The sequence below is a fragment of the Schistocerca americana genome, chromosome 5, assembly GCF_021461395.2.
Source record: "Schistocerca americana isolate TAMUIC-IGC-003095 chromosome 5, iqSchAmer2.1, whole genome shotgun sequence".
Taxonomy (NCBI): domain Eukaryota; kingdom Metazoa; phylum Arthropoda; class Insecta; order Orthoptera; family Acrididae; genus Schistocerca; species Schistocerca americana.
In genome coordinates, this window is record NC_060123.1 from 450,134,579 (window position 1) to 450,149,777 (window position 15,199).

A 15,199-nucleotide genomic window follows, 5' to 3' on the forward strand; every position below is an offset into this window, starting at 1 on the left:
ATGTGTTAAACAAACCCTTAAGCAATATTTGTTTTGTAAAAACCAGCATTTGCCACTGATTCCACCCAATTAAAAATGCAGCTTCTTCAATGTCCAAGATCCACTTGTTGTCTAGGTATCTAACCCTAAAGCAATATTTGTTTTGTAAAAACCAGCATTTGCCACTGATTCCACCCAATTAAAAATGCAGCTTCCTCAAAGTCAAAGATCCACTTGTTGTCTAGGTATCTGTCATTTGCTACTAAATTACTTAGGAGCACCCTCAACATCACAACACAAAAGAGAAAATTTACATTGATCATGTGGAAATGGTGAGAAGGTATTTTTTCATCTTTTTATCTAGTAAATTCAGTTTTTTGTTGTCATCCTTTTGGAATTCATCTTTTGCATCACCATTATCTCCACACTGCACATCATCATCAGTTTTCAATGCTATTTTTTCTGAGTTGGATGAATAACAACAAATTTCAGCAGTCATTTCATTATTTGTCCCATTATCTATACACAATATATTGCAGGTTGTTCCCAACTACACTACTGAAAATTACTTTTCAATAAAAGATTTCTTAGCTTCTTGTTCAACAGCATTTGATTGAAAAGTGGAACTAGAGTATTCTGTAAGGCATTTCCAATTTTTTCTATCAGTTGAAACTGTTTCAAAAATTAACTCATGTAAAAATTTAATGGCTATAACCAGTGCAGAGATTCTATTTTAATCTACTTTTTTTATTTTACTTAACATTGCCATTTCTAGATATTTTATCAACTTCCTTAAACTGGCAATACAGCTAACTTTTCACAGTGTTCCAAAATCGATGTCATAGGTTCTCAAAATTAATGGGTAAGTAAACCTGTCCGTGGCAGATCCAATTTGGCATTCTACACTAAAAACTTATTTTGTCTGATAGTTTTTTCTTTTTTCATTTATTTCTCATGACATCATTCCACTAGCACTAAAATTATTAACCATATATTTAAAATCCACAGAGTCACATACTACTACATCGCAGCAGGCAAACTGGCTTTCAAGAAAACTCATAGTAAACCTCACAGACATACAGGCAAAAACAGCACCACGTCATTCAGTTGATAACAGGAGAGTACTCAAAATTTGTAGGAAAAATGGTTCAAATTCCACACAAACTTCTTATTATTATCACAGATACAAACTCTAATGATTAACAGAACAAAAGAACAGGCTAAGCAACTCACATGTTCTGCATGAATGTAGTTTCCTCCTGAAAAAATAAAAACTGTTCTGCTTCTCTGTTGTGTCACTTGTCTTGTCAGCAAGGAAACCTGTAAATCCTTCATTCGAATCCCACACAAGGAACATATAATGGGTGATTCAAAAAGAAAAAACAGATTTCAACTGTTAATTACAGACAAAATGCGAAAGATAGAAACACATTGCGCATATAACCGGATAGAGGAAGATTCAGTTTTGACACAGCTCCAATGTTGTTTGTTTGTAACAACATAGCAACTACACTGTAAGAGAAATCATTTTACAAGTTGGAATTTGCGCGAAGTCAATCAACTGTTCAAGTGCAAAGTGCACTCTGCCATTGGTTCTGCAGGAAGCCAGCTGTCCCTGCAAAAGCAGATGTATGACTGGCATACAAATTCTTGGAAGCTGGTTGCTTATGAAAAGGGAAGAGCACTGGTTAGTTATTCACATCTGCTGAAAATGTTGAGTGTATCTGAGATGCGTTCATACAGAGTCCATGGAAGTCCACAAGATGGGCAGGCCAAGAACTTCAACTTCATGTTCTGAAGCAACTTCTGCAAATGAAGCCTTAAAAGTTGCAGTTACTGCAGCAACTGCATCCTGGCAACCATAACAGAAGGTATGAAATTGGCATTTCAATTCTTCAGCATATGTCAGAGGATACTTTTTTCAAATGACTCATCTTTTCAGAAAAATTGACTTTTCATCTGTCAGGTACAGTAACCGGCATAATGTAAGACTCTGGGGGTCACAAAATCCAGGCATCGTCTTCGAACATGAAAGAGACTCACCGAAACTGAAAGTTTTTTTTTGTGCCATTTGTGTTCACAAACTTTATGGACCTTTCTTTTTTGGGGAGAAAACTGTGACAGGAATTTAATACCTGGACATGCTGCAAAATTGATTGTTTCTTCAATTTAACAATGATTCCAAAGATTTCATTTTAATGCACAACAGCACCCTGCCTCATTTCTCCTTGAAGTGCTGTGTTATCTTAACAACACTACCCTACAGTGCTAGACTGGAAGAGGTGGACAACAAGATCTTGCTCATTGCTTTTGGCCTCCCAGGTCACCAGGCCTCACACCTTGCTATTTTTTTCTATGGGGATACATAAAAGACAGTGTCTTTACCCCACCTATGGCAGCTACTCTTCAAGAGCTGAGAAACTGAACTGTTGGAGCTGTCAGTTCAATAAGCAGCGGCCTGTTGATTTGTGGAATGAAATGGACTACCATTCTGATGTTTCTTGAGGAACACATCGTGTTCATATTGAGTATACAGTATAGAGTCTATGCGAACATAAAACTTTGAACTTCACTCTACCCATGGACATGCATGATTCGTTTCAATTAGTTCGTCTGTAAATAACAACTGAAATCTGTTCTTTCTTTTTGAATCACCCTGTGCATTAAATTTAAAAGATTTGTAGTTTATAGATATCTCCTGGATGCGTAAGCCCTGGGGAAGCCTGAAATTTAAATCTAATATCCAGCAAATAGTACTCATTACTCAATCTGTTTTTATCGTAACATTCTCAGAATTACCTTGATTTGGCTGGACTCTGGAAAACATTCAGACAATGTAAGTTGGGCGAGGGGGCTGTCAGGACTGCGGAGATCAGTGGTAACTAAACGACCCTCTTCACTGGCAGAGACGAGAACATTCTCGCCCCAAGAAGCTAACCCGAGAGCAGCACGATGATGGGGCCGCAGCAGAGATGCAGGTCCATCTCCAGAACATCTGGTATCTACCAACGCCACATGACCTGTATACTGGCCACAGGCCAACACTGACGAATGGGTGATCTGTGTTAATGAGAGAACGGCTGCCTTCAACCTGTAACATCCATATCATATTTATTAATAGGAAAGCTATGAAGGAAAGATAACATAAGAAAATATAAAAAGATAATTTCTTATTTTCTGAAAATCTCTCTTTTCATACAGTAAAAGACATTTCGTAGCTGACGTTAAAGAGTTCCCACACATTTCATCCAATAAAACAGAAATCAGACTTCTTAACAAAGAAGTAAGGAAGGCTGCTCATCACATGGAGGCAGGAAAGGTAGTTTTGAATGTAGTCATGAAGCAAAATAATTTCTGAAACTTCCTGGCAGATTAAAACTTTGCTCAACTGGGACTCAAACCAGGACCTTTGCCTTTCTTGGGCAAGCGCTCTACTGACTGAATTACCCAAGCACGACTCACAGCCCATCCTCACAGCTGTACTTTTGCCAGTTCCTCATCTCCTACCCTTCCAACTTCACAGTAGTTCTCCTGTGAAAATTGCAGGACTAGCACTCCTGGAAGTAAGGATATTACAGAGACACGGCGTAGCCACAGTTTGACAGCAGTTTCTGGAATGAATTTTTTACTGTGAAGTGAAGATTGTGCTGATACGAAACTTCCTGACAGATGAAAACTGTATGCTAGACCTGAACTCGAACCCATGTCCTTTGCATTTCATGGGCAAGTGATCTACTAACTGAGCCACCTGGGCATGACTCATAACCCATCCTCACAGCTTTACTTCCACCAGTATCTCTTCTGCTACCTTCCAAACTTCCCCAAAGTTCATCCTGTGAAACCTGCAGGACTAGCACCTTTGGAAGAAAGGATATTGCAGAGATGTGGTACTGGCAGAAATAAAGCTATGAGGATGTGTTGTGAGTCTTGGTTGGGAAACTCAGTCAATAGAGCACTGGCCTGTGCAAGACAAGGTCCCAGGTTTGAGTCCCAGTCCGGTACATAGTTTTAACCTGGCAGGAAGTTTCATATTAGTGCACACTCCACTGCAGAGGAAAAGTTTCATTCTGAAGGCCCTGTTTGGAAGGATCTGAATGCTGCTGCCTCATCTCTATAAGCAGAGTTCCTTCAAACAGTAGTTTACTCCTGATGAAGATGATGGAACAGCTGCTGAAAGCTCAAGAATTTTACTTTTGAATTATGAAGCTACAACACAAATAGATTTTCTTTGGGGGTACTGTCTTACAACATGTGTAGCTACACAATGCAGTATCCACACAAACTGAATCAAGGGAGTTTTTGCAATGATCTTTGGTATTTCTGTTTTTTGGGAAATGTAGTCAGGAATAGCTGCTCTCCCCCACACTCTAACCAAGAATCTACTGTTGCCTTGTTGTAAAATGGATTTTAGCTATCCTTATTTAGTATACATACAATGGGCAATCATTTTAAACTTGGCAGAAAAGATCAACTAAACATGCTGCATTTGTGGAAATTATTAATAATAAGTTATTTCTCCTCCCAATTAAAAAAAAAATCCTCCTCTAATGCAGAATTTAGGTTTCAGTTATTATATAAGTTCTGTTGTTTTGGTATGTCACAGTTTTGATAGATCTAGGTACAAAAGAAACCAATATCCTATCTTTAAGAGAACATCATTACAATGTCTAATCGCTACTAATAAAATTGATAAACTTAAAATTCTTCTATATAACAAACTTACAGTTACAACAACAACATGGAAAGGATAAATTGCTACTCACCACAAAGAGGAGGTGTTGAGTCACAGACAGGCACAATGAAAAAACTACTAAAATATTAATGCTTTCAGACAGTCCACTTGCAGTAGAAAACACACATATACCTCAACACAAGAACAGCTGACACACACACGTCCACTGTCTCAGGTCACTAGAACCAGGCTGTGACTGTGTCTGACTGAGCAGCAATCCCCAAATCTTACCTGCTTGTTGGCATGTTCTTCACAAAAAACATCTATATTTGAAGTTATATTTTAGGCATGACTATACGAATCCACAGGACTTAGTCTTGCACTGAAAACTATCACTCTGTGATTGAAATCGATATGCAATTTAAAAAAATAAAAAAGAAGTTTCAAATATACATGACCAGTGCTGGAGTTTCCCTTCTTTACAATGCCCAGTCACATGTTTGTGAGGTGGGCTTGTGTGAATGTGTGTGTGTTTTCTACTGCAGAAGGAGGACTATTCGAAAGTTTTAATATTTTAGCAGTCTGTTTCATTGTGCCTGCCTGAGAGTCAACATCTCCTCTGCAAGGCCAATAGAAATTTATCCTTCCCATATTGCTGTTATTCCATCCGGACTTCCCACTGTTTGAAAACTTAGAGGCATGTCATTCAGAGCATATCAGAACATTGGCTTAAATCAGATGTAATTCGGAGTGTGTCACTACCAAATTTCCAATTATGTGATCAGTATTCTAGAACAAAGCACAAACACTATGGAATATCAGTCATCAGCAAATGTCACACAGAATTTATCGCTTAGTGAACTGAATGTTAGGAAATATTTTTGAGCTAGTTGTCATTCAACTTATCAAAGAAAATCTTATAACTCTCACTATCTACTGTTCTCGTCTGGGAGATTTTAAGTAGTTCATGAATAAACTTGAGCTTTTCCTAAACAAAATAACAAAATGGAAGTGTGATATAATAAGCTCTGGAAACACTGATTTCCTCACCAAAAGTGACAAGAAGGATGCACTTCTGAATCTTATGAAAACATGCAATTTCCAAAACAAAGTAGACACCTCCATTAGAATTAGATCTAACTCACAAACAGTTTTGGATCAGGTTATTGTAAATAAGACCAAACTCTCCATAATGATGCAGAGTTTAGTGAATATCTAAACAAATACTAATGATCAATATAAATACTGATCAATTAAGTAACACCAGAACAGAAACCATTTGTAGATTTTTCAGTCAGGAGAATATCAACTTCTTCAACAACCTACTAAGTTGAGGAAAGTGGATAAATATTTTTGAAGCAGCAGACATAAATGAAAATTTTACCATATTCATAGATTTGTTAAGTCACTATTCCCAAGCTGTTTTTCCTCTGAAAATTGTAACTAGTAAAATAAAGGCCTGTATAAATAACTGGATCACAACAGGAATAAGGACCTCTTGCCTGAAAAAAAGGGATTTCTACACAAAATGTATACACAAAACACATGCAAGATGGCATCTGGTATTGAAGTGTGTATAAATCGTTTAGTGCAAACAAATTTCTCTGTGTCTGTAAAGTGCATATTATGTCCTAAAATTGTTCTTAAAGGAATCTGAATGACTTCTACATTTCAAAAATGGTACCATACAGTGTGTTTTGGTGATATTAATTTAAATTACTCAAATTGTGAGTGTGGCATGTTGGTGTGCAAAGGGTGTCAGTCCACAATTGAAATATTCACTAGTGGATGAACAGAAGGTGTATTGACTTCTCTATGGTCTGATGAGGAATTGTGTGAACAGTATTCTGAAATGCTTAAAAAATGATGCAAAGCTTTTGCTGCAATTTAGGTGGTGTTACTAATGACAACAGTCATGAACATGTCACGTCAATGAAGCTAGTGTATTGTAAACAGAGTGAAAACATGTTTCTTTCAACAGTAAACAATCATGCCATGATGCAAAGTCTTCGTAGCAATTTAGACAGTATTACTAATGACAACAGTTGTGAACATGTTAGGTTAATGAAGTTAGTGCATTGAAAACAGTGTGAAAACACTTACCATTCAGCAAGAAATAGTCATGCAATCGAGGCAGAAATGAGTGCAGGGAAATGTGAAATACCTGCTGAACACAGAAGGCTTCACACAATCATGTTCTTAAAAATACTGTGTTCAATAGATGGAGTGAACAGAAGACAGAGCTACAGGTACAGCAAACATGTGCAGATAAATATGAATTTCAGTTCACAAATTTCCAGATTTAATGTAATGATGTGGCCTGATAGCCATGGGCATGGCCTTGCTGGAATCTTATGTGGCGATTTTCATGTAAATGCTGCTTCCATTGTAAAACATTGGGCACCTTTGGAAAAATCACAAGAAACATTAATGCTGAAAATCTCTTCAGCTGGTTACAATGTACAGTAATTATTGGGGATGCTAATGATGTGTAGAAAAACAAATTATTAAAAGCCATTAACAATTTGAAATAAATTCTGTACTCTACTAGGAGAGCATCAGTAATTGTCATTGGAAGTCCTCACGGATATGACCTTATAGCCACTTCTATTGTGAATGATGAAATCATCAAATCCAATAGACAGTTTGAAACAAATTTGCAAAGCATTCCAGAACTCACATTTCTTACCTGTAGATTCCCTTTAGAGAGAACACTTTACACAACATGGTCTACATCTAAATATTAAGGGTAAAACATTACTATGTCATAAAATCTGAGACATCACAAATTCATTAGGAAGATACAAGGAGAGTGACCCCCATTACTCTCCCACATCCGACTTCCCAGTCAACAGCAGCTCCACTGCACTGCAAGCATCATCTTTAGAAGCAACAGGCCAGCTTACACCATTGTCACCAAAAACAACAGAATCAACTAAACCACATGAAACAGTAAAAACCACCCGTCTGTCAAGCAAAAGAAGAGTGTCACACCAGGTTACTATAAGGATTTATTACTGACGCAGCGACCAAACATTGAGGTGAGCAGTGTGACATTTCCCAAGGACAATATATCACATGCAGTTTTTTGCCAGAATGTTCAGGGTATAACCAGTAATATTACTGAATTAGAAGTACTTTTGCTTGATCAGTTAAAGGATACTTCAGTTTTATGTGTGAGTGAAGATTGGTTACAGGAAAACCAATCTTGTACTGCTAGAACAACAGGATTTGAATTTGTTAGTAGCTTCCATAGAGAAACGCCACTATTCCAAGTAGTTGCAAGAATAACGGAAAAACAAGATCAGTGCAGCCTATAGTGACAACCGACACACTGAAGTATGGAAAAATGAGCTTAAGACCAAAATGACCTTCAAGAATGAACCAGGATTTTTTCTACCCCAGAAAAGGAAAAGTTGCAATATAGAACTTTCAACAAATGTGCAGACAACCAACTTCTCTACGACCAGTTCGATAAAACAAACTGTAAGTGTAACTAAATCAAGGCTCCCATCAAATTCTTTTCAAGTTATGAATCTAAATATTCAGTCTATATTTAAAAACAAAGATGATGTGACTTACCATACGAAAGCGCTGGCAGGTCGATAGAAACACAAACAGACACATACATACACACAAAATTCAAGCTTTCGCAACAAACTGTTGCCTCATCAGGAAAGAGGGAAGGAGAGAGAAAGACGAAAGGAAGTGGGTTTTAAGGGAGAGGGTAAGGAGTCATTCCAATCCCGGGAGCGGAAAGACTTACCTTAGGGGGAAAAAAGGACGGGTATACACTCGCACACACACACATATCCATCCACACATATACAGACACAAGCAGACATATTTTTTAAATATGTCTCTAAGAAATAAATACCTTGAACTAGAAGTTGCTTTAGATGAGTTTAATACTGAGTGCTTGTGTCTTTCAGAGCATTGGTGTAGGGAATTTGAATAAAACAGCATCATTATACACCCTTTCAAACTAGCTAGCTCTTACTGTAGGGAAAATGCCAGAAGTGGTGGTGTCTGTATTTGTACAAAAACAGGGATAAAATTCAAAAGGAGAAGCGATATTGAAAAGTTAAGTGTAGAAAAGCATTTTGAAGCAGCTGCTATTGAGTTGTATGGTAAGCAAAGGAAAATGATAGTAATAATTGTGTACAGGTCAACATGTGGAGATGTAGATAATTTTTTTTCAAAACTAGAATTTATGTTAAACATTGGGTACAATGAAAAAGCTACTGTGCTTCTTTGTGGGGATTTTAACATAAATCTTATGTGCAATAATAAGGTTAAAAATAAATTTCTGAATATTTTACAGAGTTTTAACATGTTACCCCATGTAATAGGTCCTACCCGAATAACACACACATCACAGACCCTCATAGATAATATATTCTCAAACATAGATTCCAATGAAGGGGAGGTAAATAACATACTTCTGACAACATTGATTGCATGTTAATGCTGATAAATTATGGTTTACTGTTATGTATGGATCTAGGTGTAGAGGCTGTTGTAAGCTAATAGTTTACAACATTGCTATATCTTTACTATGTAATATTTTGGTATGTAAAACATAATGTACAAATAGCTGTAACTCTTCTGACAACATCGATTGCATGTTAGTGCTGAAAGATGGATAAAATAAATAAATAAATAAACACTGACCTTGGTTTATCTGATCACAATGCTCTTGTGCTTACCGTTCCCCCAATGCCTGCGAAAAAAACATCTTGCCACACTTATAAAAGAATTTTTTCTAAAGAAAACTGCACACATTTTGTTAACTGTCTAACCAATGATAGCTGGACAGATGTAAAATCAGAATCAAGTGCAAATAATGCATATAATACCTTTTCTTCTATATACATGTCACTATTTGAAATGTGTTTCCCTAAGAAGTTAGTGAGCTCCAAGTCTTCAGAACAAAAAGCACATAATGGCTCTGAGCACTATGCGACTTAATTTCTGAGGTCATCAGTCGCCTAGAACTTAGAACTAATTAAACCTAACTAACCTAAGGACATCACACACATCCATGGCCGAGGCAGGATTCGAACCTGCGACCGTAGCGGTCACGCGGTTCCAGACTGAAGCGCCTGTAACCGCACGGCCACACCGGCTGGCTCAAAAAGCACATAAACCTTGGATAACTACAGGCATTAGGACTTCCAGTGTAACCATGAAAAAACTGAACCAAGAAATTAAAACTTGCTCAGATCCACAGTTTGTAGAATATGTAAAAACATACAGAAAAATATACCAAAAAGCAATAGCAAAGGCAAAGTTGCTATATAATGACAATTTAATCAGAAACTCAGACAACAAACCACAACCTATATGGGGCATTGTGAGGAATGAAACTACTACCTTGGGAAAAGAGGAAGAAATAATACTCAAAAGCAGTGAAAACTGCAATATAGAAAAGAAGGAAATGGCGAACTATATTAATAATTATTTTTTAAATGTACCACATTCACTAAACTTAAACTTCGCAAAACAAAAAATAATACATGCTCCAAGGGTTGCCTGCGGCATGAATATTCCTTCAACAAATGAACAGGAAGTAATTAGAGTGATTAGAAGCATAAAACCAAAAATTGCAGCAGGTGTTGATGAAGTACTAGTTTCAATCATAATAAGGACTGCAGTGCAGATTGCAAAACCTTTAACCCATATTGCAAATTTATCCCTTAGAGAAGGTGTGTTTCCTTAGCGAATGAAGATCTCAAGAGTGAGGCCACTATTTAAAAATGGAGACAGACATAAAATAGAAAACTACCGTCCCATATAACTTCTTCCTGCTTTCTCCAAAATATTAGAGAAAGTGATGAAATTGAGAGTAACTAGTTACCTAGACAATAATAAACTTTGGAATAGTAATAAACATGGTTTTTGTGCAAAACGAAGCACAGAAACTGCAGTCATAGACTACACCCAAGAAATAATTAAAAATTTGGAGAAAAACAAAAGTATAGTAGGAATCAATTTAGATCTATCTAAAGCTTTCGATACCATCTGCTATGAAATCCTCCTTGATAAGCTGGAAGCAGTAGGTATTAGAGGAAGAGTTAAAATGTGGTTTGAGTCATATCTCGAAAACAGATCTCAGATTGTAGAGCTCATCACTGTAAATTCAAATCAAAAAATAAGGTTAGTTTCAGAAGCAAAAGAAGTTCCTTTAGGAGTACACCAGGGCAGCATCTTAAGGCCACTACTCTTTCTCATATATGTCAATGATTTACAGTTACAATATGATACAGCCAAACTTGTACTATATGCAGATGACGCAAGTCTGATAGTGAGCGACTTTAAAAACTCATTACAGTCAACTACTGACAAAATCCTAAAAAGTATTGAGACTTGGTTCAGTGCAAATAAACTTACACTCAATGCAAAGAAAACAAATTACATACAGTTTGGTAAAATGATTCAGGATGAAGACGTTAATCTAGAACTGGATGACAGACTAATAAAGAGAGTGCATTTTCCAAAAGTGTCAGGAATGCATATAGATGAAGCTATGAATTGGAAACACCATGTAAAATTTCTTACATACAGACTAAACTCAGCCTGCTTTGCACTGAGAGTTATTGCAAATGTTTGCACTCTAGAAGGCATCAGAATGGCATATTTTGGGTACTTTCATTCAATTGCCTCATTTGGAATAGTGTTCTGGGACAGCTCAAAATCTAATTTGAAAGACATTTTTATTTTACAGAAACGGGCTGTTCGAATAATTACCCATAGTCCGACACAAGCTCACTGCAGACCTCTTTTCAAAAAGTTAGGAATACTTACTCTCTCATCAGTCTATATACTTAAATGTGTACTCTTAACCAAAGCTAATTTAAGCCATCTCCACACAAATGCAAACTGTCACAACTATAACACAAGGAACAAGAATGATCTCCACACAGAACAAGTGAGAAGAACATGAACTCAGAAGCGTGTAGCCACATGGGCATTAAGCTCTATAATGCACTGCCTCAGTACATTAAAGATTTAAAGGACAATACAAATTTTAAATTGGAACTTAGAAAATTTTTAATTGATAAATGTTGCTACTCAATAAATGAATATCTTGAAGACCAGGAAAATGACTTTACAAACTAAACTCCAAAATTTTCTATCTTTGTTTGTTTCAGCTTTTATTATACTTTACCACCTATAGTACTAGTTTTTTTATTGTTACTGAGAAACAAATTACTATAAACCATTTATGTGGAAATAAACTGTAAGTTTGCTGTCATTTATTATAGACAATTTCATTTTGTACATTCTATATTTTAATTTCAGTGTATGACAAATCCAATTGTAGACAATTTCATGTTGTATATTCTATATTGTTGATTTCTATGTATGACAAGTCCAATATCGTTTGTACGATAACACGGATGCTAAATAAATAAAATAAAATAAATATCCACATAATTTTTCACCCACTGTCCATGAACACACAAAACTCAGAAATACCTCTAAAACGACAGTTGATCAAATATTTTTAGACTTGCAAACATTTGATCATAATGTAGAAGTGACTGATACTGGATTCTTGGATAATGAAGCAACAAAATTTAGTATAAATAATGTACACAACACAAATTTTAGGAAAAGTGGCAAGATATATAAATGAGGACAACATTACGATTTTTAATTCATTGTTAAAAAATTCAATCGGGGATTTACATAAATGTGACAATGTAGATACGAAGTTTGAGTCATTTTTAGCTCATCACAGGGTAACTATGAAATTGCATTCACTTTTAAGAAAATTAAAGCAAAAACCACGACTAACACTTGAATACCACAGAGGATAAGATATTCTTTGGAGCAACTTATAAAGTTAATTAAAACAGCTAGGCCAAATCCAGCTCTGAAACAGTGTGTAAACTGTCACAGAAAGGTGTACAAGAAAGTTGTTACAGCAGCAAGAAAATTAAACAATGATTCATATATCAAAAGAAACAAGGGTAACAAAGAAATGAAATCAATTGGAAATGTGATAACTGGGTTGCCACAAGTGAAACTCCCTGACATTTCCATGATTTCCACACAAGTTTTAGCATTTTTTTCCTGACAAATTTTGAGCTCTCAAGTGTAAGTAAAGACATAAGCTGGAAAAAAATGCATTTCTTAACATGTGAGCAAAAATCTTAAGTACTAACATCAACATTTTTTGTAATGAACAGTTTTTAGGTGGAGAAAGCAAGCCAAATGGTATACACGTTTCATTAAGACCACTGGTGTTATTTTATATTGATAAAGTGAAACATATTTGGTGACAAAAATATGCATTTCGTTGGAGTCGCAAGCCACATTTAAAATACCTTCACTGCTTTCATAAATAACGTCAGAAAAAAGTAGGCCTCTTGAAAGAAATGTATAAGGTGGGGAAGAATTGTGTAAACCAGTACTATAGGTGACTGCCAATAAAATGTTGGTTCTACTATGTATGTTATTGTCGGTTATTACCCACTGTGTTATGTCTATTATTCTACAGGTTTTGTGTGATTTTTCTTTCAAGAAATACACAAGTACATAGCATACAAACTGCCAGCGACTGCTGCAATTTTCTTCTTTTTACTGTTTATGATTTCTTATATATAAACTACTTTTGAAGTGCCAAAATGTACTACAATAAATAAAATGTCTTTATAACACCACATTGTACCATGTATTTGCAGTGACACGCTCACAATTCCTCAAATCCATCGCCCATGGCCTCTGGCTTGCCAAGGAGCACCACAGTCCTGGGTCCACAGATAAACCATGAAAATCCACCTCATTATGCCACACACAGACAGACCCAGCCTGCAGGCAGATTGGTGAGACTAGATCTGACAGGCACATTTGTGAGAAACTATGGGCTTCAGATTGGCAGGCCCATCTGTTACAGAGACCCACAGAAATGGCCTGCAATTTTGGCCCTTTGTTTGACGTCCACTTGTGTGGCCAGCTATTCACGTGCCACAGACACCATGTTGATCAAATGAAACAGCAGTGATCACTCACGCAACAGATAACTTGTGCAATACTCTGAGAATCAATACTAATGAGGATGGGTATCAATTCACCATAAAAATGATCACTGAGCCACAGACAAGCATTTGATGTTTTTGATCATAAACTGCACATTTTTAAAAATGAGCTTAAGAAAATGCTTATAAGTGAAAGCTTTTACAGTGTTGATGAGTACATAAATTTATTGAATTTGAGAATGTCCAAACATTGGCATGTGTCACTGGATACAATGTAAAGTTAAAATTTGTTTGGTTTATGTAGTTCGTTATCTGTGTGATTTGTATATAGACATTATTATTTAAGTTTTTTTGTATCAACATATGACAAGTCCTATATCATTGTGTATAATAAAATAGATGATCAATAAATATAGCTGATACAACAGGGATAAGGACCTCCTATCTGAAAGAAAACTTCTACATCAAATGTATAAACAGACCAAGGCATCAACAGAGCTACACATTTACTACAAAACATAGCAAAAACATAGTTCTAAGACTTGCTAAAGAAATGGACAAACAGTGACTATGTAAATAACACACCAAAGTAAAAGCCATGTGGAAGATTACAAAAAATGAAAATCGTGACAGTAATACAGAAGTACAAAATCACGTTAACTTACAAGACAAAAAGATACATAATCCAACAGCACTGGCAAAACTATTTAATAACTTCTTTAAAGGCATTGCAGACGATACAGTAAAACCAAATTATACGCTTAAAACTGCACCTGTTAAATTCAAACTAGAGACAAGTTCTAGATCAATGGTTCTTAACACTGTCATAAAGATAAAGTCATGAAAGCAATAAAAGTGAAAAACTCATTTTTCAGCTGGAATTAATGACATTCCACCGACAAAGATAAAAAAATGTGGCCATAATATGATAACACCATTAACATACTTATGTCACTCCTCTCTTCAATCAAGCACTTTTCCTGAGTCGTTTAAAACATCTTAAGTCATTCCTATGTAAAAGAAAATGTGAAAATGGGGAGGGAGGACACAAACAACTACAGGTCAATCACCATTTCATCAAGTACCAGGATATCAGAAGGTTTAGAGAATATAATGGGATGAGAAGAAAAGACTGACTCTTGGGGAAGTTTTAGAGAAAATTATGTACAAAAAACTACTAACTACTTTCACTTATAAAGAGGAATGATGTGTTATGCTTGTCTCATATGGGGGCAGAAGAGAAAAATCAGCACAAACAGTGATGTATGAATGTTTTAATAGTACATCAGATCTGGTGAATATCAAAAAATTGACAACACGGATATTATTAGATTTGTCAAAATCATTTCACATGCTTAACAAGAAACCTTTCTTACAAAGACTGAACACCATGGCATACAGAACCTTCCAGACATCTGGATCAAATTATTTTTGGACAACTGCAAACAAGAGATCTCACAGAGACGTGGGGATCAAAACTGCAAACCACTAAAGTGCTCTCAAATGGGGGTAAAATCAAATATGGTGTGCCCCAAGGCTCATTTATGGTGCCCCACCTCTT

At 36.0% G+C, this 15,199-nt stretch overlaps 1 protein-coding gene across 8 annotated transcripts in view; it reads right to left on the reverse strand.

Annotated features, from left to right (window-relative positions):
• The window catches only part of LOC124615695 (F-box/WD repeat-containing protein 9-like), a 121,812-nt gene that overhangs the window by 49,858 nt on the left and 56,755 nt on the right, over window positions 1-15,199 (reverse strand). For all 8 annotated transcript variants that reach the window (XM_047143727.1, XM_047143731.1, XM_047143729.1 and 5 more), the window contains exon 6: window positions 2,779-3,070. In XM_047143727.1, the coding sequence (XP_046999683.1) occupies window positions 2,779-3,070 (292 nt within the window). The remainder of the gene's footprint in view (window positions 1-2,778; window positions 3,071-15,199) is intronic.